Below are 25043 nucleotides of genomic sequence, written 5' to 3'. Positions count from 1 at the left end.
TCACTTCGCTTCGTTTTACTTTATCTCTACCTTGGAACAAAGCCCAACTCTGCTAAATACCGTCCGATAATTCTTCGGCCATCTGCCGTCACAAACATCCTTAAACACTACAAATCCTCTCGATCTTCCTCACACCCTTTCCAGTAGACCATCATCCAACATGGCTCGCCTCACCGACCTGCCGCCAGAGATCAAGTTACACATCTACCAACTCCTACTAGTCGATCCCATCCGAGATAGATTGCGCATCGCCTTGACGTTTGATCCTCTCGACAACAAGAAAAAGACCTGGAGCCGCGCTCGATGTACTCAGACCGAGCAACCACACAATGAAGGCCACTCCACGGCTCCCTGCTGCGTCGATGTCCAACCATTCACGCTACATCACCTCGACTTCACTGATCTGTGGTCATTGGCCAGAGCCAGCAAGATGCTGTATGTGGAAGCGACCAAGACCATCTACAACAATGCAGATCTCGTCTACTCATCTGGTGAAATCCTGCCTGTCGCCAAATCATTGAAACATACTGTTGCTTTCAGCCCCCTGACTCGCTTTCTTGGGTCACACAGTCCTACAACCTGTTCAATGCTGACTTCTCTGGTCATCAATGATAAGTCTGCTGCCATGACTCCCCGAGATATGAAGTTGATCGTCGACCTCGTCAACATTCGCCTGCCCAATATACGTGTTCTGGGCTATCAAGTTGGCACGACCACCGCGACCTCACTAACCGACCTGTTGCGGGACACTTACTTGTCCATCGCTGGGATCATCAAGGTCGTCCAGCCTTTTGCTTGCCTCAAGTCCGGCATTCGCACGTTCGTCGAGGTGCCCATTTCTACAGAGCTCGCCACGCTCCAACCACAGTTATATCACTCGCTCTGCCACATGAGACACCACATTTACGCATATGCCTCGAGAATCATTTCACGTATGGTCAGACTCCGCCGCATTGCGCATAAACACCATGCGTTGGCGCTGCAACGTGGTGATTATCTTCTCATCACGGTGCCTCTCCGGTCAACGCCGATCGTGGAAGCGCAGGTTAGCAAGACAACAAATGGTATCGAAGAGATGCTGAACGTTTTCCATGATCACGGCTGGGTCGAGATGTCTCATCGTGAAATGCGGGAACATGCTCGAGCACCTATCTGAATATCCCTCTCGAAAGACGATTGACGGTCCCAGACCGAAGATTTGGTCATCTAAGAACATATTGCGGATAGAGCAAGTTTTTGACTGACACATGGCGAAGCAAAGACGAAGGCGAGGTAATATTTGTTTCTCAAGACACAGAAGAGATTGGGAACGACCAGCAGAATTGTGAGGCAGAAGGCATACAAGAAAGATAGGGAAGGATGAGCAACATGCAGAATCTGTGGTCTGACAAGAGGGCTTCTCAGACCTCAAGGATAAAGAACAAAATATTAGCAGAAAGTCACCAGATCACCATCGGACTCAGCAGATGGATACAATCAAGTAAAAGCACTAGACAACAAACCTCCAAGCTGCTCCTCTACCCGTTCTCACTTGCGGCTTGTAGCCAGTATCCAGCATCCTTTGCTGCACCGTCCAATGCAAATTAGGTTCTGGCTCCTGCACAGCTCTGTATCTTCCCAAATTCATTCTCACTTTCTTGATCCAAGTGTCCTCGTCCTTCGACTGGAAGCGAACCTTAATCGGCCACAACTCCAAGATCCACCAGAACTTTGCTTGCACGAGTTGATCATTGATCGGTGCGATAGCATCAAAGTAGTCTTCGATTTGTTCTGGCATCCAGTGTTCGGATCTCTTGCGCTTTTCTATATCTTCGTAGAGGTTCAGATTGTAGAGGCCGTCTTCGTGGTTGCTGTCTTGAGCTTCTAGAAGAGTGGAGCGGCGTGAAATTGGTGCAAGTTCGCCTTGATGGTACTTCTCCATTGTGTTTGGAGAGGGACCGACTGTAGGTCTCTCGAGTCTTTGATACACAGGATAGAGCATGTGGACGTCGAGACCTTCTTCAGCTAGTCGATGTGTGTCAAACATGATGCCCGTGTTGCACTCGAAGCATTGTCGAATCATCCAGCGAAGAGGTATTTGCGATGCCTTGTGGCGCTCTTCATTCAAAACTGCGCCCCCACCTACATCGGCATGACAACCCGAAAACCAGACTTCGAGGCAATCGACCTCTCGCACAGCTTTGGAAGCATATGAGTTTTTCCTCATCGACCTGGGCTGGTAACCAGTATATGTGTCTTCAGTGCTACTGGACGCCAGTCTCTGCCGTTGCGACTGCGACTGTCCCTCGGTGGCAGCCTTTGTGACCCATTTCGAATCGGGATCTGTATGATCTTTCTGTTGGTAACGACAAACTTTGAACTTTGCTCTGTGCTCGTCCAAGGCCATCGCATGTCTGAAGTAGCTTGGTTTGTTCCTTGGTGTGCTGCTCAACGGCAGTTTTCTCGGGATAAAACCGACGCTGGCGACACTATCGAACACTCCGACAAAATGGACATTGACATCCATGCAAAATGTTCGCTTGAACTCGGCACTCATGTCCCATCCCTTCTGAGTGTCATCTTTGTAGAATTTGTAGGCAAATGGAACCTGAGCTCGATTGTGTGCAGGAAGCAGCCCGACTTTGTGGAGCATGCCAGCCAAGCAGCGAGCAGTGTATGCACCTCGAGAGAAACCGAAGAGGCAGATGTTGTCGCCTTCGCGGTATGTCTGCATGAGAAAGCGGTAGGCATCTCTCACGTGGACACCAAGGCCACTGCCAACTGCCATGTCAACAGCAGCAGCGATGCCGTTGCTCAGTCCTCCGGCATTGTATGTGCCAATACCTGACTGGTAGTATGTGATCTGGTGTGGATCGTCTTTCTTGAGGCAGCTGACAAGATGTACAATGTTACTGTTATCGCCGTCGAATTTGTCGCCAGTGCCATCCAAACAAATGATCAGAGCACGACCTTTTGTTGTTGTTCCATCCTTGGTGGCATGAATGTATCTAGGCAATTGAGGTGTGCTTGGTTTGGCCGATGCTTTCTCTGACGGTATAGCTGAGATTGGCGACACTTCTGGTGCTGACTGTATGGGGTATGAGCCACGGCGGTCCATTGTTGCGGAATACGAATTATGATTGCAAAGGTCTCAATTAACTCATGGACTGCGAAGAGCATGCAGAAGAGCATTCGGCAGAGAGTGGCGTCGACTGACATCGTTTACAATGTCATCGTCCGCGTGCCTCTGACCCTATTCATCATACTGTCAATCACCAATAAATCAGTGCTCCGAACAAATCCAGTTGGTATGTTGTAGATCCCAAGCATTTTTCCAGGATGACGGTAGCGTCCCGATCCGCTCTTACCAAACATGTGCGATCTACCGGCGAGCACGATCTCGCGACCCACATGGTATAGCGTTAGCGCCGCACACCGCACTGCTGCTGTACAACGACAATTCGCGAAAAGCCAAACAATGGTGCTTTGCCCTCATCTGGAAATCATATGAGCTCCACCATGTCGTACTGCAGAGACATTCTCGAGTCTTGTAGTGACTCTTATCAGGAGAGTGACAAGTCGAGCGACGATACGTGGCAGGTACCAATTAGCTATCGAGAGTTCGAAGCTGGAAAGCTTCAGTCGCGTGAAGATCAGCCACCGAGTGCAACATCACAAACAATGGTTGCTGACAGCTTCTAGCGGAAGTCCGTACCAGCGTCGTTGCCGACTGACGAACAAGCTCATGAGATTTGCTCTCGCTGTAGGGCATACACTAGCTTTGTCGCTATGTCTGCGCAAAGCAAAGATTAGCATTAGCCTTGAATCAAGTCGAAAAGTTGTCATTCCAAGCAGCAAAGAGACAGTTAGTGCAGAATCGATATTCGTCCATCTGACGCTAGGAAAGGTAGGTGTCTTCATGCACGAGCGTTGGAGAGCGGATATCGTCTTTTTGTGCACATCTGGCGTACCGCAGCCTCAAGCGACGAAAGCTGGTGCGTGCACGACTTTTTCCACGACTCATTTGGAACGATAACTTCTACAAACCAATGATCTACCTCTACGATCATCTTGGATGGCTATGCATAGTCAATTCCAAGAAGACCGTTATGTCTACTGAATGAACATCAATTGACCTTGCTTCGACGATCACACGACTACTGCACGCCTTCGACACCAGCTGAAGTTGAGATTACACCGCCGACACACCACAATGGCGTTTACCTAGCTTCATGTCATTACGCTGCAAATCACTTGCTGAGCTAGTAGTCTTGCTGTTTCTCCTCTTTTGTTGTCGATCAGTATGCTTGCCCCGCCTCAACAGCTATCTGTCTACGCACGAGATGTAACACGACATTGCTCCGACCAATCGTCAGACATTGATTACAAAAAAACCATTGTCATGCGAGCATGGTATGGAATTTGGATCAATGATAACCGCTAGTGACTCGCCGATCCTTACCCCTCCGCACGCCATGTGAATGTTCAGTGCGTTCACGGGCCATTGACCATCCTAGGAAATGATTGCCAGAGCTTGCAATGATGCAAAGACAAGACAAACTACTTGACAGTATATCTGTACACATCTGGTTTCCTGTCACGTAGAGTTTGTCCGAGCCTTTTTTTCTGATTGTTCTTGACATATCCCTAATCTTCTCTATACTCATCATCTACCACAATCATGGCGGTCGGTCAGCTCAAGTCATTGATCGGATCGATCAGGAAGAAGCCTTCCACAGCTCCAGACCGAAAGACCAATGCCGAAGCAGAGCTGAGCCCCATCAACGAAAAGACATCGATACTCCATGATATCACACACATGGGCGTGAAAAACATGAGTACCGTGGCTCAAGGCTTGACAACAATCGCGTCCGGTGAGCCCATGGACGACAAAGAGCTCTTGCTCGAGCATGGCGTAGCTGCACTACAATCTGCACCACCGAATAGCGGACTTTCTGCAATGGTGTCAGAAGGTTTCATCAAGATGCTTTACAACGACCTACCTCATCCACCAGTAACTCTAGCTGGACCCACGGCCAGATACAGACGACACGACGGTGGCAATAACAATCCATGGAATCCCGAGATGGGCAAAGCCGGAAGCCCCTACAGCAGAAGTGTCCCACCAATGAGGCCGAAAGGTCCCAACCTTCCTGATCCCGAGCTTGTCTTTGAGCAACTGCTCAAGAGAAAAGGACCATTTCGCGAGCACCCTTCTGGTCTCAACAGACTGTTCTTCTCTTTCGCCACAATTGTTATTCACGAGTGTTTCCAGACCTCTCGAACAGACCCATGGATCAACGAAACTTCCAGTTATGTTGATCTGAGCACTCTTTACGGAAACACAGAAGTCGAACAAAAGCGTGTGCGCACTTATGAGAATGGAACGATATACCCAGACTCAGTTGCTTCTGAAAGAATCATGATGATGCCACCTGGAGTGATTGCAGTCTTGATTATGTTCTCGAGAAACCACAACAGCATCGCCCACTCATTGTTCTCTGTCAACGAAGATGGCAAGTACAAGCCATGGGAGACCTTGAATGAGGAGCAGAGGACCGAGTGAGTCAAGATGATTGAGTGTATCTGTTGATTGATCACCACTGACAACAACATAGACAAGATGAAGACATTTTCCAGCTTGCTCGCAACATCATTGTCGGCTTCTTCGCTACCGTCGTCCTCAAAGACTATGTTGCCGCCATCTTGAACACTCCAAGAGCCAACTCAGAGTGGTCTCTTGACCTTGGCGCTGAAATCAAGCAAGCTGGTCAACGCTTAGAACGCGGCACTGGCAATGTCGTCTCTGTTGAGTTTGCTGTTCTCTACCACTGGCATGCGGCTCTGAGCGCTGCTGACGCAAAATGGATGGAAGATCTCCTAAGAGAAAATCTTCCGGGGCTCAAATCTGTGGACGATGTTACGCCGGACATGTTTAAGAAGGTTGTCATGACTGAGGGCCACAAGCTGAAGGACACTCTTCCTAGAAACTGGACCTTTGGAAAACTCAAACGAAACTCCAATGGCATGTTTGACGATGTTGACCTTGCAGAAATCATCAAGGACTGTATTGAGTCGCCAGCGCATGCTTTCGGTGCTCACGGCACACCCGCGAGTCTGAAGATTGTCGATATCATGGGAATGCTTCAAGCTCGCAACAAGTTCCAAGTCTGCACAATGAATGAGTAAGTCACAGAAGAGGGAAGACAGCAGAGATACTGACATTTCTAGGTTCCGTCGCTACCTTAATTTGAAGGCGTACGCGAACTTCGAAGAGTGGAACCCTGACAAAGAGGTTGCCAGAGCTGCAGAGCTCCTCTACGGCCACATTGACAACCTTGAACTGTATCCAGGGCTGATGGCCGAAGTCACCAAGCCTGCTATGGCTGGTAGTGGTGTCTGTCCAGGCCAAACTACTGGACGTGGTATTCTCGATGATGCTGTTGCCCTAGTCCGAGGAGATCGTTTCCTTTCTTACGATATGAACAGTTCGACCTTGACAAATTGGGGTGTCGCCAAGCTCAGCGTTTCTCCACCAGGAGCATATGGAGGCATGCTTCCGCAATTGCTTCTCTCGGGACTACCTAATGCCTTCACTGGCACATCTTCTTATGCTTTATTGCCTTTCTACACACCCAAAGCTGCAGCAGGGATCTTGAAGGGCAACGGAGTTATTGATCAATATGATCTCACCAGACCAAAGAGTGATAAGACTGTTGTCTCTGTTCACACGCAAGAAGGCTGCAAGAAGGTCTTTGAGGACCGCGAAAACTTCCGCGTCATGTACCAGGCAGCAATCAGACAATGTACCGATGGGCACGACTTCATGATCGGATGGGATCAACAGAAGAAGCACGACGACAGATCAAAGATTCTTCATAAAGTGTTCTTTGAAGAGAACTTTGAAGCGAACGTCACGAAGTTCTTCCGCACGAATGTTGCAAGACTCATCTCGCAGAGTTCGCTCAAGTATCAAGGTACCAGGCGGTCAATTGACATTGTACGAGACGTCACCAATGTCACGCCTATCCTCTGGCTGGCGGAGAGATTCGCTATCCCCATCAAGGACGCAGAGCATCCTCGAGGCCTGTTATCGGTCCCTGAGCTCTTTGGTATCTACTTGGTCTTGTTCATGTACCAGAGTTTCAACATCCAACCTCTAGTCGAAACCACACTCCGTGAAGGAGCTACCAAGGTTGCGCCGATCTTGCGCAAGATCTTGAAAGCTCATCTTGAAACTCAACAAGGTGTCAAAGAAAAAGTGGTGGACTGGGTTGCTAAAGGTACAGCATATGAGGTTGGCCCGGATGCAGATCGCATCTACCATGCCTTGAATGCGACAAAGCTTCCCGTTGGTGATTTGGTCGGTGACTGTATCGGCATGGGTGCTCCAGTCGCAGGCAACATCACACAACAAGCATCATTGCTTATCGACCTCTTCCTAAGCCCCGGCTACGAAGTCTACAAAGATCGCATCACCGAACTTGCTCACCGAGACGATCCAGCAGCGGAACGCGAGCTTCAAGGTTTCGTCTTCGAAGGCATGCGCCATGCGGGTGTGGTCCCAGGCCTGCCTCGTGTGGCATCGCAGGATGTGACTGTCAACGACGGCACTCGCGGCCCCATTCATATCAAAGCCAACCAAACCGTCCTGATCGCGACGTCGAAGGCATCCATGGATCCTATAGCATTCCCCAACCCAGAAAAACTGGACCCTCATCGTCCGTTCAGCTCCTACATTCTTCTTGGTCATGGCTTGCATTATTGCTTTGGTGCGAGATTGGTCGGTGTGTCGTTGGCTGCTACATTGAAGGAAGTTTTCAAGTTGAAGAATTTGCGTCGTGCGCAAGGTCGCGCTGGGCAGTTCTCGATTGTTGAGCATGAGGTTGCTGGTGTCAAGATGAGACAATACCTTGATGCGTCCTCGAAGGAGTCACCCATTCCCACTACTCTGACCCTGGAGTATGATGAGTAGGAAAGGCAAGCTTAAAGTTTTATTAATATTTCATCAAGCCCGGCCTTCAACTTCGAGGTCTTATCATAAATTGATTGAAGTTGACTTGTCCTTTCGAGTTGTTCGATCGCGTTTGCTTGATTTCCGGAGTGACTTCCTAAAGCTACAACAAGCCTTCTCATGCAGTACAGTCACACCTCGTTATAGCAATGATCCGTACAACGATATCCTCGATTGAGCGATTATTTTTCGTCAATCATCAAATTCCTCATACAATTATCGCTATTCCTCGCCTCCTCGATATATCGCTGCTTCCAGAGCCAATTATCGCTATATCGAGTTCGCCATGAAGCCTCCGGAGCCTCGCCGGCGACGCGCGATTACCACTAAGCAGCGTAGAGCTCTTCGTCGCTACGCGTAGCAGTACTGCGCACTTAATTAGCTACAGCTAGCTAGCTGGTTTAAGCAGCAATTTGGCCATCGACCGTCTTAAGGAACCATCTCTAAGAGCCTCTTAGCGCGCTTCACCGATCTTAATAACGAATATAATAGCGAGGGCCCCTCTTAGAAGAGGCTTTACACGTAGCACTAGCTAGAGCTCGAGACATGCCTCTACGAGTAGTAGCTTTAAATTAAGACTTAAGTACTAATATCGAACGAGCTTATTAGAGCTATAGCTATATGCTTCTAGTACCGATTACCGATCTATCGTGATATAGAGGTACCTTAATTTAGTAATAGCTAGCTTAAGAAATTTAAGAGGAGGTATAGAATTAGTAAGCAAGTTCAATATAGTAAAGCTAGCTTAGTTAATAAGGCTTTAATTACTAAGTAGCTAGTTACTATATAGGTAATAGCCTCTTAATTCTACCCTTCTAATATATATAACTATAATAAATCCGGCCTCTTTTAGAAGATTACTCCTAATAGAGGCTAAGCTATATAAGTTATTACTAGTATAAAGCTTAAAAAGGCCTAAATTACTATCTACTTTTGCTATAATATAGATAGTAGCTATAAGCTACCTCTCTAGTTTATTAGTAAGTATAAGAAGCCTTAAGCTTTTAGTACTACTAATATTAATATTAACTTGCTTAGCTACTACTAGCAGCATAATAGTAAAGTATAGATAAAGACTAATATTATAATTAAGTAGCTCTACTAGTTTAATTAGCAAGTTACTAGCTAAAAGATCCTTCTACTAATAGATAACTTTTTAGCTTATATAGCTACTATAGAACTTAAAGCTATTAAATTAATGCCTTTATAAAATACTATTATCTACTAGCTTCTACTAAATACTATATTAAAGTATTAGCTACTAGATTAAGATATTATCTATGCTTAGAAAGCTTACTACTATAAGCACTAGCTACTATATATAGTTAATTAATTTAAGGCTAGTAAAAATCCTTTTAAAATAACTAATATCTTTAAAGCTATTTATTAGTCTATATAAGTATAGTAGACTATTTTAAAAGCTACTATTACTAACTACTAGTACTACTTAATGCCTATTCTAAGGCCTTCTATATAATAAGATAGTATAGAAATTAGAGAAGTAATCTCTAAAGTTAGTAGCCTTATAAATTAGCTTTAGTAGTAGTAGCGAATTTAGTTAGCTATATTAATTAAGAGCTTTCTTAATCTAGCTAAGGAAGCTATTTAGAGCCTTATAGTAACTAATTAAATAAAGGAGGAGATAGCTACTTAATTTAATTTATAAGAGGACTATAAGTTAGATAAGGAGCTTAAAGAGCTACTACCTATACTAATCCGATTAGCTATCGAAGCCTTATAGCTACTACGACTATATAAAGAGTAGTAGAGTAAGGCTTCGATACTACTTATTAATTAGCTAAGTAAGTATAAGGTAGTACTATAAGATCGACGGAATAGAAGCCTTTATTAAGTATAGATAACTAGCTACTTTATATAGCATATAAAGGGTAAGCCCTTTTAGTATAGTATAGGCTAAGCCTATATATAGCTCCTTAGCATTCTTAGCGTCTACATAATATTTTATAGACTCTATATAGATAGCTTCTTCTTCCCTTTATTAAACCTATTTCTTATAAAAGTATATTAAATCTCTATATATATATTATTCGCCTATAATATTAGGTTCGACCTTTATAAACCCTAATATAGATACTAGTATAAATATAGTATACTATGCTATAGAAACGTCGGACTATGTTATAAAGGCCGTCCTATAATAAGAGACGCCTACTATAGAAATGTAATACATTCTTAAAGAAATCTATAACTAATAATATTAGTTAGAGGCTAAGCTAAGAGATACTTACGCTACTATAAAAAATGTAGAAGCTAGTAGGAACCCTATAGCTACTAGCTAATATAATAAGAGCTTTATAAATGCCCTATTATAAACCCTACTTTAAATACTTACTATAAATTCTTGCCTAGGCTCTAATAGAGAAATGTTAGGTCCTAGGGATTAGAAACCTCCCTCTTAGGATAGTTATACTAAGACATTCTATAACTACCTTCTATAGTTAAGAAGCTCCTACTAAGTATAATCTAGTCTAAAGCCTATACTCTCTACTAAATACTACTAGAATATTATTTATAATACCCTCTTTCTATATAAGAGAGCTTATATATATTACTTCTAGAAAAAGGAGGATTCTATAAAAGGTAAGGACCCTAAAGCTTTCTTTATATAACTTAAGAATATATTTATAGAGAGTAATAAATAGGCTAAAGCCCTTAAGTAGCTTACTAGCCTTAGATATTTAGTTAGTTAACCTTAGTATAAATACTAGCTTAAATTCGATAGACTTTTACTTAGCGTAAGAGGAGATAGCTAGCTAGACCCTACTAAGATTAGATACCTAAAGAATACCTTTTCTAACCTTATAAAGATATATATAGCTACTATCCTAAAAACGAAGAACTACTACTCCTTTTCTAAGAAGGTAGAATGTATTATAACTAATCTAGAAACGACTAATTAGTTCTACGCTACTAACTAAAAATGGTCTAAATATAAAAATAGGAATATTACTATATATACCTTAGAGGCTATAAGGGTCCTAAACGTCGTAGTAGTTCTAACTATAGACCTTAATAGCAACACTATAATAGTACCTATATATACCTTTAGTAGCTATAGTAAAAGAAATAGAGACTACTAGGGATCGAATAGTAAGGCTAGAGCTAAGTAGGTTAATAACGCTAAAAGGGAAAGATAAAAGGAGAATAGGCTCTACTTTTACTATAGAGTAAGTAGGCACTATATTAAGGAATATCCCTATATACTAGCTATCTAACTAACTATAATTAACGCTATTAACATACTACCTCTACTAGAGGCTAGCTTAGATAGATTAGAGCCTACTAGTTATAACTTAGGAAAAGAGTAGCTCCTACTTAAAGTTAGGGTATAGGAGAAGATAAAGAAGTACTAGATAAAAGGTAGGCTAAAGCTAAGAAGATTATAAATAAGAATCTTGTATATATAGATGTAATCCTTAAAAATAATACTAGAACTTCTACTCTTATTAACAAAGGATGCTAGTACTATACTATAATTAATAGGGACCTTATAAAAGGTCTTAAAGTACATTTTATTAGTAATAATAAATATAAGGTTAGAAAAGCATTATCTACTATAAAGAGCTCTAGAATTAAAGGAGTTACTACCTTCTATATAGAAATCGCTAGGTTTTACTAAGTCGTATATACCTATGTTATACTAGACCTAGCATTTCCCCTAATCCTAGAGAACCCCTAGAAGGTGCATAATAAAGTCTAGACTATGCCTAAAAAACGCCGGTACTACTATAGAAGAGTAAAGCTATAGGTAAACAAAGGTCGTAATTACTAGCTATACTATAATAATAGTAACCTTACTATAGTAGCCGTTACTAGCTTAAAGGACATTATAAAAGTCCTAAAACTAAAAGAATACCTTACTAGGATAGCTCTTAAATAAAAGCTCCCTCTAGAGCTTAAGGACATAGCTTTACTATTTAATAAGTAGGAAGTAGAAAAACTAGTACTATACTAAGAAGGGATTAACTACTATATTAAGCTCTAGATAAAACTAGATAGAAGCCCCTTCGCTTTACTATAGGGGCTGCTATATAGTATATTAAAAGAAGAGCTATTAGTACTAAGAAAGTCTCTAGACGACTTACTTAAGAAGGGATATATCTAACTAAGTAACTTAAAAGCTATAGCCCCTATACTTTTTATATAGAAGCCTAGTAGAGGCTTATAGTTCTACTACGATTATAGAGTATTAAATACTATTATAAAATAGGACTAGTACTCCTTACTACTTATTCTAGAGACCTTATAAAATCTTATAGGTACTAGATAGTTAACTAAGGTAGATATTATCACTATATTCTATAAGATTAGAATAGCCCTTAGAGACAAATATAAGATAGCGTTCTAAACTAGGTTTAGTTTATTTAAATAGTTAGTATACCTATTTAGATTATCTAGGGCCCTAGCTACTTTTTAACGGTATATTAATACCCTACTATAGGAGTATCTAGACGACTTTACCTTAGTATATCTTAATAACATTATTATCTATTCTAATAGCTTAAAGGAAGACTACTTCTATAAGGTAAGAGCTATACTCTATAAGTTATAAAGTAGAGGCCTATATCTTAACCCTAAGAAGAGTAAATTCGCATAGAAGAAGATTAAATATCTTAGGTTTATAGTATATATAGATAAAAAAGAGGTAAGTACTAACCTAGAGAAGGTAAAGGCTATATATTCTTAGTAGAAGCCTACTATATAGAAGGAGGTCTATAGGTTCCTTAGTTTTATAAACTACTATTAGATATTTATTCTAAACTACTTAAAGATTACTACGCTACTTATAGCGCTAACTAGTAAAGGTATACTATTCTCTTAAGAGAAACTATAGGTAAGCGTATTTAATATGCTAAAAGCCCTTTTCTACTAGGCGCTAGTCCTTTCTAAGTAGAACCTAGATAATCCTACCTTCTTTAAGACTAATTATAGTAGCTTTATGCTAGGTAGCGTACTAATCTAAGAGAAAGATAGAGTGCGCTAGCTAGTAGGTTTCTTCTTAAGGAAGCTAAATAAAGTAGAGATTAACTATAATATCTATAATAAAGAAATACTAGCTATAGTGTCCTATATAAAGTTCTAGGCCCTTAAGCTAAAAGTAGTAGGCCTCTTTACTATTTAGATAGATTATAAGAACTTAGAGTACTTTATAATAAAGAGGTAACTTATAGAGAGATAGGTATAATAGTATAAGTATTTAAGCCTCTTTTAGTTCTCTCTAGTATATTAACTAGGGTCTAAGGCTATTATACTAGATACCTTATCTAGGAGAGAATAGGATATATTAGGAGAAGATAACTATAAGTTATAGTTTTACTACTTCCTTACGCTAGAACGTATATAGGAATAGCTAGAAAGTAATAGTAAGATAGTAGTAGTAGCTACTACGTCTCTAGAGACTAAGGAGGTAACTAGAAAGCCCTTTAAAGAGAAAGACCTAAACTAGCTCTAGGAATCTGCCTTATATAGAGATAGTCTCTATAGCATTATCCTCTACTTAATATAGGCTAAGGCCTATGTTTTACCTAGCAAAGTTAAGATTAAAATCTAGGTAGGAGACTATATAATCGATAGTAGAAGATACTTATAATACTATAGTAAACTATAGGTACTAGGTGCGCCTATATATACTAAGGCTAAGTATAAATTAATAGACTCTAGGTTACTATAACTAGATGTCCTACATACTAAATTAATTTAGTCTATATATAACTTAGTAGTATATAGCTACCCTAGTAAGAATACTACTACCTTAATACTAGCTTAAGACTTTTACTAGCTACTTTAGTTAAGGCATATAAGGTAGTTCCTATATAACTATAACTATTATAGACATAATAAGGTATAGAGAGAGCTTAAATATAGACTTCTTAAGCTACTACTAGTTTCTAACTATTTCTTCTAGGAGATCTCTATAGATTTTATAATAGACCTTCTAAATTTATAAGGTAACTAATACCTCTAGCTAATTAAAGACTACCTATCTAAGTAGGTAGTCCTTAAAGCAATATCTACTATAAAAGCTAAGAAGTGCATAGAAAAGTTTATAGACTACTAGGTATAATACTATAGCCTACTAAGAGTAATCATAAGTAATAGAGATACTAACTAGATAAGTATGTTTTAGATAGAGCTTTACTAACTAACTAGTATATACCGGCGATTAAGCTCTATATACTACTTCTAAATAGATAGAGGCCTAGAGCGTATAAACTAGGAAGCCTAGGCGTACCTATACTACTTTATTAATTATAAGTAGTCTAACTAAAAGAAATGGCTATCTACTATAGAGCTAGCGCTAAATAGCTATTACTAAGCAAGATTAGAAATAAGCCCCTTCTCTACTATATATAGCTATAAAGTACTAAACTCTATAGTATTATTTATAGAGCCTATAGTAGATACTTATTTATTAGCCTTTAAACGTATAGTAACCTTTATAAGAAAAATAAAGGTAATATTAGAACTTTGCTAGATAAGTATAGTAGCCTCTATATAGAAATAGGAGGAAAACGCTAATTATAGCTAGACCTCTATACTAGTCTACTAGGTAGGTAATAAGGTATAGCTAGACCTAAGAAACTATAAGACTATATAGCTAAAGAGAAGCCTAGATGTAAAACATATAAAATATATAGTCTCTAAGGTATTATTACTAGTATCTATATAACTAATAGGGCTACTAACTAACATCTACTCTATATTCTATATAGACCTACTATAACTAGCTAGTAATAACCTACTACCTAGATAGAAGACCGATAATTCCTAACTAGACCCTATACTAGTTAAGTTATATAAAAAATACTATATAGAAGAAATCCTATATATAAGGTATAAGAAAGATAGAGAAAGATAGGTCCTAGTAAAATAGACTAGATACTATAACCCTATATAGGAACCTCTAGAGTTACTAGTAGATAATGAAGTAGTAGACTAATTTAAAAAGAGATTTAGATACCCTAGTATCTATAATAGTCTACTAAAGAAGTATAAAACCTCTAGAAAGAAAAAAAGAAAAGCTAATTAAGTAGTAACTAGATCTTTTAAACTAGAGACTAATCCTTAGTAAGTAGACTAGGAGTAAGCTAGAATTTCTATACTAGCAACTAGTATATTTTATATAGAAAGTTATATAGAATTAGAGTTTAAAAAAATAGGAGATAGAAAATAAATTTAATTCTAAAAGAAAAAGAAAGACTAGTAGAAAATAAGTAGTAGCTAGATAAATCTACTTAGAGTCCTTAGAGTCCTTTATAACTCTATTATTATAGCGCTCGCTAAGGGTAAGGGTAGTAAGAGGACCTCTAGTACTAAACGACTAGTTAGTAGTAAAAAACTATTAGACTATAGTAACTACTTATAGGTAGCCCTACTAGGCGATAATGTTAACTACTATAGTAGTAACTTTATTAGTAATAGTACTAAAGTAGCATAAGCTAGTAGAAAACCTATAAAGGCTAGAAAGAAATTATAGAAAAAGAAGACTCTAGTACTAAAGAGGCTTTAAGGCCTTCTAGGCCTTAAGAACCTACTTTAGGTTTTTATAGGTATAACCGCTAATAGCTATAAGCTAGTAAAAAAGTAGTAGAACCCTAGAAAAACCTATATATTAATATTATTAGAGTAGGTCTAGGTAGCATAAGCTACATAGGCTATTTAAGGACTAACTAGTAAGTAGGTATTTTCCTATAGAGGCTAGATAATATATATAGGAGCTTATAACCTTACTTACCCTCCTTATAAGTAAGGTAGGTAGTAGAGTAGAAAGACTATAGACGATTTTAAGTAGATACTAGATAAATTCCTATAGATTATAATCTACCTACTAGGCGATGTAGTTAATGCTACTATTAGCGTAGCTAATATAGTAGATAAGAAGAGCTATCTACGCTCTAGTTAGTTTCTATTAGATACTAGAAAATTTACTAATTAGATACTAGATATATTGCTATATAAGTAGTTTATATCGCTATATATATAGCATACTATGTAGTATACTACGAAGCTACTATGCTTATATGCTAAATAACTATAGGCTATATATATTATTACTACTATTACTATTACTACTACTATTATTATTATTATTATTATTATAAGAAGGAAAGAAAAAGGAAGAAGAGAAAAGTAGAAGTAATATACTAAAAGCTATTATAAGAATAAGCTATTAAGGGTAAATAACTATTATAAAGTAATAATAGTAAGAGTTAGTATTATTATTAACTACTCTATAGAATTTACCCTAGATCTCTAGGGCAAATGTATAGCTACTAGTATATAGTAAATAGGATGCTAAAAACGATATTATAACTTTTACTTTTCTAAGCTTACTATAGTTGCTAGATCTAGCTAATTAGAATAATAAGAGCATCTCTAGTATGCATATATCGGACTCTAGGCCTTTTATAGTAAAGAAGGGACTCTATAACTTTTATACTAGAGGGAAGAGAGGGAGTATTATAAAGGGTAAGCTCTTTTAGTATAGTGTAGGCTAAGCCTATATATAGCTCCTTAGTGTTCTTAGCGTCTACATAATATTTTATAGACTCTATATAGATAGCTCCTTCTTCCCTTTATTAAACCTATTCCCTATAAAAGCACATTAAATCTCTATGTATACATTATTTGCCTATAACATAGCATATATAGCACTAAGAGTCCTTGATTAAACGATAATCACGTTATAACGATATTAAAGTAGCAATTAGAAACAATCGCTATAACGAGGTATGACTATAGAGCGCCTTGCCAATTGCTTGGCTGCATGTCACTTTAAGTACCATACTATGCGAGGCAAGTGCATTCCACTAATCCGGTCGACCCCGCATGACCTTCATGCTTACCTCGAGCTGGGCTTTTAAGACCATTGCACCTTCCTGACTTGCTGAATACCACTTTTCTGACAAAACAATTCAACATGCGTGAAGACATCTCATTTCAAACCTCCGACAATGTCACCCTTCGCGGCTGGTTCTACAAGCCATCCGAATCAAATGGTCCTCTACCTTGTCTCGTCATGGCCCACGGTTTCTCCGCCTTGAAAGAAATGGACCTGAACACTTTTGCCGAGCACTTTGTCACTAATCTTCCTATCACCTGCTTGGTGTACGACAACCGTGGATTTGGAGATAGTGATGCTAAAAAAGGACAGCCTCGGCAGGAGATCATCCCCGCAGAGCAGACTAGCGACTACACGGATGCCATCACTTATGCTCAGTCGAGAGAAGATGTGAACAAGGATAAGATTGGGATTTGGGGTAGCTCTTATAGTGGAGGACATGTTCTTTGGGTCGGAGCCATAGACCGAAGAGTCAAAGCGGTCATGAGTCAAGCACCTCTTGTTGATGGTTGGGCCAACTTCCATCGTCTCATTCGACCTGATTTCGTGGCTGGGTTGAATGCAATGTTCCAGGACGGTGAGCTTGCCATCTTTCTGCCTATGTATTCAGCTGACCTTGAGATCAGACCGTCATTCGAGGGCAGTCGGCGAACCTGCTGCAGTAATTCCCGTCGTGGATGCTGATCCAACGAAGCCGTCTGCTCTACCCACCCCAGACAGTTTCCAGTTCTTCACAGCATGGGCTGAGAAAAGCAACTGGAAGAACGAAGTAACAGTAAAGTCGTAAGTCTACTCACTCTTCGTTGGTATTGCATCTTGTTGACCGAAGCATCTGGTTTAGCATCGAGACATTCCGCGAATACTTGCCATCTGCACATATACAACACATCTCTCCAACACCATTGTTGATGACTGTGGCCGATAATGATGTCTTGACACCAACGGATCTTGCTTTGGAAGCTTACAGTCGAGCGCTGGAGCCGAAGCGATTGCATCTCCTGCCTGGAGGACATTTCGAAGCTTACTCTGGCCCCAACTTTGAGAAGAACGTTCGGGTACAGACTGAGTTCTTGCAGACTCATCTGTGCTCGTAGTCTCGATATTGCTTGTTGTACACTTGTCGATATTTGGTATTGACTTTCGCCGTTATGTGCATTCTTGTTCTGTCTATCACCTGTAATTCTTTTTCTTACGGAAAGCCGATATGGCTTCGCTGTATATGGAAGCATTTGTTACTCGTGGTCTCCACAACTGTGCAAACATTGTCAAATAAAACCTTCGGCTGTAGCCTGGGCCATCAGCACCAGCTCTCAGCGCATGTACAAGTGCGCTCTGCTTGTCATTATCAAGCATCGTTCTGTCAGCTTTTGCTTGAACGAGTATTTTGACGACTTCAACGTGCCCATTTCGAGCAGCATAGTGAAGTGCAGTCCTGCCGGAAACGTCTGTCGCATTGACTTCAGCGCCAAGCTCAAGACAGCGCTCTATGACACTCGTACGGCCATTCTCTGCTGCCAAGTGCAGCAGGGTCTTACCATTATCTGGGTCTTTCTCCAGAATCGTGCCCTTCTGTATGCAAGATAAAGAGGAAAGTAAGGGTGGGCCGCGTTGGCTGGCGAAAAGGTGATAAAAAGTCTCCGTAGTGATACGTGCGTCTCTGCTAAGTAGCATGCGTACTATCTTGTCGTGGCCTTTTCTCGAAGCTGCTTGTAGTGCGTTGCCATGTTTTCCACCCTGAGCATTGACGTCCGCATTATGTTCAAGAAGCATCTGCACTATCTTGTCGTGGCCATGTGCCGAAGCTGCTTGTAGTGCGTTGCCATATTCTCCACTCAGAGCGTTGACATCTGCTCCTCTTGTGAGCAGCATGTGCACTATCTTGTGATATCCGAGTCCTGAAAATTCCTCGAGCGGCGTTGATCCAAATATGTCCCTCGCATTGACATCGATCTGGTCATTCTCAAGCAGCAAGTGTACAAGTTCTTCATGGCGTCCATTGGATGCTAACGACCGAGCTATCAATCCAAGTTCATCTTGTGGATCAACTTGGAGCCGTTGATATGCCCAAGACTGAGCTGTCGAGATAAATTCATCTTGTGAATTTTGATTGGACAAAATATATGTCCCTTTGGCGCTGGAACCTCGAGAGACCGCCTCACGCAGATATGTGTTGACCTCATCATCTTCTATCTGATGTTCGTCTGACAAGGTTTGCTGTTGACTATAACTCGATGGCCCAGCGATTTCACCTTGGTATCCTTCCTCAGGAAGTTCCGCACTCGGATTGTTCATCTTGCTTCCAGAAACAGCAAGTATAACATTCTTGTGATGCTGCTGCATCCTCTCACGTTTTTCAGATACATCTTTTGAATACGATGTGATTGCGACGACCTCAGGATCGAATTTCCCGTAAAGTCTTTCAGCCAGTCTCATGGCAGTTTCAAGAATCTCTATGCAGGAGTCGAAGTCGGCCGATCTGTAACGAACCACAGCCAAGCCTTCTAAGAGCACCAGATCCGCCCGAGAGTCTGGCCATCCCGTTACTTCTTTGGTTCGTTGATATTCGATGGCGACTGTAAAGTTTTGGTCAGCTTCCGACAGTAGGCCGCAGGAGAGGTCAATCTCAGCGAGCTTGCCGACAAGCTCAGCATATTGGCGGCAATACCTGCCAAATGGAGGTAGTATCTCGTTTGCAGGGATTGTTTTGTGTAAAAGAGCGACACACTGTCTGAGATGTGCAAGAAACGATCGATCAAGAGTACTTGTTTGTTGTAAATTCTGGAGCGAGTGTCTGGAACATGTTAGTAAACGAAACACGAGCATATATCAACCACTCACGTCGTCTGCTCAACATAGTTCAGAGTGGCAGCGACTAACCCTCTAGTGGCCTGTATTAGCCATACCTGTTTACCTCTCATTGATGTCTGTAATGACCAATCACGGATAGCTCTATGAAGCTCAATCGATTTGCGAGAATGGTCTCGATTAGGGTCCCGCTTGACCAAACAAGCATCTACAAGGTGCGAGAGTGCGAATTGAAGTGCTTCTGGAGTGCTCAAGGCCTCGACCAAATGCTGAGATTCATGATCAACTTCTGATCGTATTCCGGGCAGGAAGCGCTGGTATTGATTCAAGAAAGTTGTTGGAATTTTCCATGTCCCCAAGATTGCCAGGAAGACAAGGAGTGCACCGGCTTCAGGATATCTGCTCTTTACGTCCTGAAACAGTAACTCGAAGACTGCAATGATAGAGCGGTCTTTATCGTACGAGATGATGCCCCTGTCAGGATATTTGGTCATCAACCATATATAGCGCTCTTGATAGGATTCCAGGAATTGTTCAGGTGAGAGTGATGTTCGTATCAGTACGCCGGCGTGCTCGATAGCCAGAGGAATTCCATGCAACTCTTTGACTATTTGTGCTGCCCAGTCTGATAAGCTGTTAGAGCGAAACCCAGCAGCCGAACAAATTCCGATTGTAAAAACCTGTTTCCGGAATGTCAGCACCACCGACAATCTTCAGCAGCAGCTGACACCCGCTACTCTGATCCAAGTAATCAATCTCTAAGCTTTCCGGGATGCGGAACACTTCGGATGCGTTAGCTCGTGTACTCGTGACAATTACCGAGCCATGGCCACAGTTGGGGATACACGCTCTGAAGTTATGTTGACTTAGATCGTCTACACTGTCGATGACTAGAAGCCAAGGAGAGCTTCTAGTGTCGCATAACTTGCCGATCACTAGATTTTGAGGAGTGGCTGTGGAGGATCTCGGTGCAGTGTTCTCTGGCCATCCAGACAACAGATCTGCAGCTTCAGCAAAAGACGCTTCCAGATTCTGTGTATCTGAAGCATTTATCCAAACAATGGCCTTGTAGAGGCTTCCGTGCTTTTGTATATATCGGAGTGCAAGTTGAGTCTTTCCTGAACCTCCGATACCGTATAGAACCAAACCATTTGGCCGAGGATTTGTGAGATCTGAATCATCTGTTTGCCGAGGCTCTGCGGGACGAAGGGCTTCAGTCATTCTCTGGAGTTCTGTTTCGCGGCCACAGAACGTATCAGTACTTGAGGGCATATCACTCTTTAGAGGCATATTCCATTTTGTTTGAGTTGTGCCTGCTAGGTGTTAGTTCTAAGCATCTGTATCGTTTCAGATTGCTGACCGTCGCTAGGATTTGATGTCTTCCTGGATCCTGTCAGAGTTACCTACCTAAGCCCGCAATGACCAATTCTTCTATTGCGTCTTTGATTGGCTCATATCTTTGGTTCTCCGATGCTGAGAACTTGCAGATGGTAACGTGGTTTGATCCATCTAGTGGCACAGCAACTTCATTGGGTAGATTCAATGTTGCCGAGCTTCTATCAACGACCTACGACAACCGACAAGAATTAGCATCCAAACATAGTAAGTTCGCAACACTTACTATTATAGTCCCAAGCTTTTCAGTCTCATAGAAAGTTCGGATTCTCAACGATACAGCTCTGTGCACGAAATCACGGCTGATGCGAACGCAGTCCGCTGACTTGCTCTCTAGACTTCTCAAAAATCTTGGGTTTCCTCGCAAGCCCAAAGTGACATAAGGTATCATCTGAGCTGGAAGATTGGCCCAGTATGCAGAGTCTGCTCCGCCGTGAGGAACACCAAGGAAGAGACAACCTTTGACGCTGTCCAAAAGTTCGTTGTATCGCTGGCTGTGAGACCAGGCTTGTATCATGGCTTGTTTGACTACCAAGCCACCAAGACTATGCGCAATGAATATGATCGGACGACATTTTTCCTCTGGCTTTTTTCTCTTCCCAAGCAGCCTCTCAAGGAGCATGTCGGCCGCCTGATCGATAGTGACGACAGATCTGCTGAATACAGCAGAGTCATATCCGTACGAGAAGATCCGTGCCCGTATCCTGTTACGACTGAGATCTGCTGGGACCCTATCTCGGAGGAACATAGCATCCTCGTGCGAGTTTCCAGCATTCCATGTGTTCTCCCAGTGTCCCATGAGTCCGTGAACGGCGACAATACTGAGGAAGCATCAGGTCTAATACTCAAGGTATCTGGAGAAAGAGGTCACTCACTCGACTTGGCGCATCGATTCCTCGTCTACGGATCCATCATTTCCAGCTGCTGCGTCGGATACTTCGAATAATCCATAGTTTTCCTCTTGGAGAGTCGCCTGTCGTCTTTGTTAACTTCCCCAAAGTCGAACCTTGGAAACGATCAGTCATACTTGCTGCACCGGCTGGGGGTCCGCTAGGGTGGGAGTCTCTTCTCTTCTGGATTTTGACCGTTGGGTCAGTTTCCGGAAGAGCGCCATACTGTCAGACTGGAAGGTGTCTAAGAAGGTCCAAGCGGGTGGATAAAATGAATGAAGTGAGCAGCTTCAGCTTTGGATAATTTGTCCGAGAAGTATGAAACGAAAGCTGGCTTAGAGTTTGCTTGTGTTCACAGGAAGCTTCACACCGTGGAGGCGGCTTCCATGAACAGCTTTCAGATTGGTGGTCAAGGACTCATTAAAAGAGTGGAAAGAACGACATCAGCTTCAGCCCCCAGCAAGTGCGGGGTCAGGCAGATACTGCAGGAGCCACCATTAATAATCCTGGTTGGCAGCCAATAGCCAGGGAGGGCATCCGCGCCTGCAATGCGCAGACGTCCTGCTCAGAGCATTCCTCATATCCACTCGAGCAGCTTATTCCTCATCTGGGTGTGCTTGTGGTGTAGATAGAAATGCGTCTACCTAATCAGGCAGTTGAACGGGAACTTCTTGCCTTGCTTTCATTTAGCGCCATCCATGTTTGCATAGCCGCTGGTGGCTGCAGTCAGCTATCCCATCCCCCACCATATACCCAATTAGGTCGATCAGCTCAAATCCGTCCTATTGAAATATACATCTGCTCCAGGAGGTGTGTATATCTATTGTGTCGAGTATCCCAAAGCGTCCCATAACACCGGACACATTTGTGTGATCTCGTAAACGTCAAAATAAGGATTGACTTGCAGTGCTGCTTCATTGATCAAGTCGAAAAGATCGCAGCTAGCATTGCTGGTGAAGTTAAGAGTACTGGTGACTGTAATTCAGAAGCTGGGAAGGTTAGGTATTTGTCTATGTAGTCAGCGTATACACAGCTTCGATGCAAGGTTTCCATACTGGAGAGGAAGGATGCGTTGAGATTCGATATGTTTTGGTTTTGCATTGCGAATGGTACGATGACGACCTCCTCTTGGGTGTAATCAGAGTCGCCCATGACAGGGTAACTTGATAAATTTCTGGGAAATGTCTTCTGCTGAGGTGGCGCTAGGTGTACCGATGGAGAATCCAGCACCTACTGGTTGCTCGACCAAGACGTAAGTGGATGAAAATAGAATATGTTGGGAGAGCTTGGCGGCGGTTGTGAGACGATCTTTGTCTGTATTTGCCAGAGGATGCGTCCGCGTGGTTGTATAGAAGGCAGATCCCAAGAAGAACGAAGCGTATAATCGTGCTAAAAGACATGGTGATTTCAAAACCATAGAATAGCAGGGTACTATAGTGCGAGTCAGAGAGATCCAGAATTTAGAGGAATCATATGAAGCTGTCAGATCGTAGTCTTTCTCTTGAACCATCGTGCGGGGTAGATAGTATGGCAATAGTACAGCACATATAAGGTACCGTACATATGCATGTCTGGCTGAGTGGCTTGACACAATTTCTTAGCTTCTCTTGTTTGTCGTAGTCAGTAGTGTATTTTTCCTCTATCTCGTGCGAAGTGACTCTCTGGGTTTGCACTAGCTTGCCTATTCCTGGGTATCACTCATGTCCTGATGTGTTGTAGCTGATAGCCAAGCGAAAATCCAGCACAATTTGTCATGCTTGATGTTGTTTGCATAGCAGTGGCTCTGTAGGCGACTTGTGTATCGCATCAAGCATGCATCGTGTCAGCTGAATGCATTTCGGTAGGCGTCGTTGCTCTCCATCTTCGCACACCAGAAGTAAGGTGTCGCTACACAAAATGATTGTGCCGCTGGCTCCTCGACCAAGGAGTTGCCAGGAGATATGAGGTAGTCCTGTAGATACGCGCTCAGCGTATCGTGGTAAATGAAGATGTCTCGTTTCGAGGTCTGAGCGGGTCCAGATGAATTTATCGTATTGTCATTTCTCGTGGATTTTTGTGTTTTTGATCATCCATCTCAAGAATCAAAAACTCTTCAATCCTTTCCAACAACATCTTTACACTTCTTCCTCACCTCCTCCACACCCTTGACTCCCTCCCACTTGTCCAACAGCCCTCGTACCTCATCCCACTCTTTCTTCACCTCTTCTTCTTTCCCTTGCTCTTTCAACTCCTTCAATCTCTCCGGTGCGCCCAACACCCACCTCACAGTCTCTTTCTGTCTTTCCCTCTCCACATCCCCAGCATTCCTACTATCCGCTATACTTTTCGCAACGTCAGCAATATGCTTGACCGCAGGCTCAAGCGTCGTCGTCACAGGCGCCATGGGATCCACATTCTCTCTCATTCTACTAATGGTACTCGTCGCAGAAAGTAGTGTAGTGTAATTATCATACACCAACGCCTTCTTATCGCCCTCAAGCCCTAGAGCAGAAATCGTGATAGAGTTTAACGTGCGTAGCAGAGTTTCAGCATCAGAGGTATTGAGTAGTTCATCCGCATATGTTTTTGCAGAGAAGGACGGATCGTCGAGAGCGGAAAGTGCATCTTGTGGTCCTGAGTCTTCGGGTTGTGAGGTTGGTGGTGGTGGTTTTGTGGGTGACTCTGTGGCTTGAAGGTTGTAGAATTCGCGGAGGGCGGCGCGGTCGCGGCGGCGTGTAGATGCTGGGACGGGTGTGCTGTTTGCGGTGTGGTTGTCGCGGATGGAAGCTGGTCGTGAGGTTGAGGGGGATCGGGTTGAGTTTATTGTGCTGGTCGAGCCGCGGCGGCTTGACGGAAGATTGAGACTTGGTCGTGGTGAGGCAATCGACATTGTGAATGGTGGTTGTTGTTGTGTTGCGATGTATATTAGTTCGCTGTGATTGTCTGTTGTATTGAAGGTGCAACTTGTTGATGTCAAGGGTCAATTTGACGACGTTCTGACATGTGCATTTGTGGGGTAAAATTGGGCAGGGTCACCACGAACTTGATGGTCTCGAAGCATTGTCTCGAAGAAGAAAAAAGGATATCATGTCTGGACCGTAGTCCGAATGCTATGTAA

General features: G+C 42.3%; 7 protein-coding genes across 7 annotated transcripts; 3 read left to right on the top strand and 4 right to left on the bottom strand.

The window, feature by feature from the left end:
• Nucleotides 1-160: 160 nt before the first annotated feature.
• On the top strand, nucleotides 161-1156 carry M437DRAFT_84871 (uncharacterized protein; the record flags this gene model as incomplete). Its single annotated transcript, XM_041028180.1, has 1 exon — nucleotides 161-1156. One exon carries the CDS (start codon nucleotides 161-163, stop codon nucleotides 1154-1156), a length of 996 nt encoding a protein of 331 aa, XP_040879562.1.
• A 333-nt stretch (nucleotides 1157-1489) lies between these two features.
• On the bottom strand, nucleotides 1490-3097 carry M437DRAFT_49080 (uncharacterized protein; the record flags this gene model as incomplete). Its single annotated transcript, XM_041021774.1, has 1 exon — nucleotides 1490-3097. The coding sequence occupies one exon, from the start codon at nucleotides 3095-3097 to the stop codon at nucleotides 1490-1492; it is 1608 nt and encodes a 535-aa protein (XP_040879561.1).
• Nucleotides 3098-4660: 1563 nt separating this feature from the next.
• Nucleotides 4661-7954, top strand: M437DRAFT_84869 (linoleate diol synthase; the record flags this gene model as incomplete). Its single annotated transcript, XM_041028179.1, has 3 exons — nucleotides 4661-5541; nucleotides 5598-6164; nucleotides 6211-7954. 3 exons carry the CDS (start codon nucleotides 4661-4663, stop codon nucleotides 7952-7954), a joined length of 3192 nt encoding a protein of 1063 aa, XP_040879560.1.
• Nucleotides 7955-16934: 8980 nt separating this feature from the next.
• On the top strand, nucleotides 16935-17950 carry M437DRAFT_49125 (Esterase/lipase; the record flags this gene model as incomplete). Its single annotated transcript, XM_041021783.1, has 3 exons — nucleotides 16935-17433; nucleotides 17483-17639; nucleotides 17698-17950. The coding sequence occupies 3 exons, from the start codon at nucleotides 16935-16937 to the stop codon at nucleotides 17948-17950; spliced, it is 909 nt and encodes a 302-aa protein (XP_040879559.1).
• Nucleotides 17951-18521: 571 nt separating this feature from the next.
• M437DRAFT_16217 (ankyrin) lies at nucleotides 18522-18845 on the bottom strand (the record flags this gene model as incomplete). Its single annotated transcript, XM_041018852.1, has 1 exon — nucleotides 18522-18845. A coding segment is annotated over one exon (324 nt), but the record flags the coding sequence as incomplete, so codon positions are not given.
• A 2215-nt stretch (nucleotides 18846-21060) lies between these two features.
• Nucleotides 21061-21882, bottom strand: M437DRAFT_49405 (uncharacterized protein; the record flags this gene model as incomplete). The annotated part of the gene is made up of 2 exons (XM_041021826.1): nucleotides 21061-21228; nucleotides 21283-21882. Coding segments are annotated over 2 exons (768 nt in total), but the record flags the coding sequence as incomplete, so codon positions are not given.
• Nucleotides 21883-24047: 2165 nt separating this feature from the next.
• M437DRAFT_32226 (uncharacterized protein) lies at nucleotides 24048-24815 on the bottom strand (the record flags this gene model as incomplete). Its single annotated transcript, XM_041019227.1, has 1 exon — nucleotides 24048-24815. A coding segment is annotated over one exon (768 nt), but the record flags the coding sequence as incomplete, so codon positions are not given.
• Nucleotides 24816-25043: the final 228 nt, after the last annotated feature.

Source organism: Aureobasidium melanogenum, assembly GCF_000721775.1.
Source record: "Aureobasidium melanogenum CBS 110374 unplaced genomic scaffold scaffold_11, whole genome shotgun sequence".
NCBI classification, from domain to species: Eukaryota; Fungi; Ascomycota; class Dothideomycetes; order Dothideales; family Saccotheciaceae; genus Aureobasidium; species Aureobasidium melanogenum.
The sequence above is the reverse complement of the archived record's forward strand: the minus strand, read 5'-3'. Positions and strand labels throughout refer to the sequence as shown.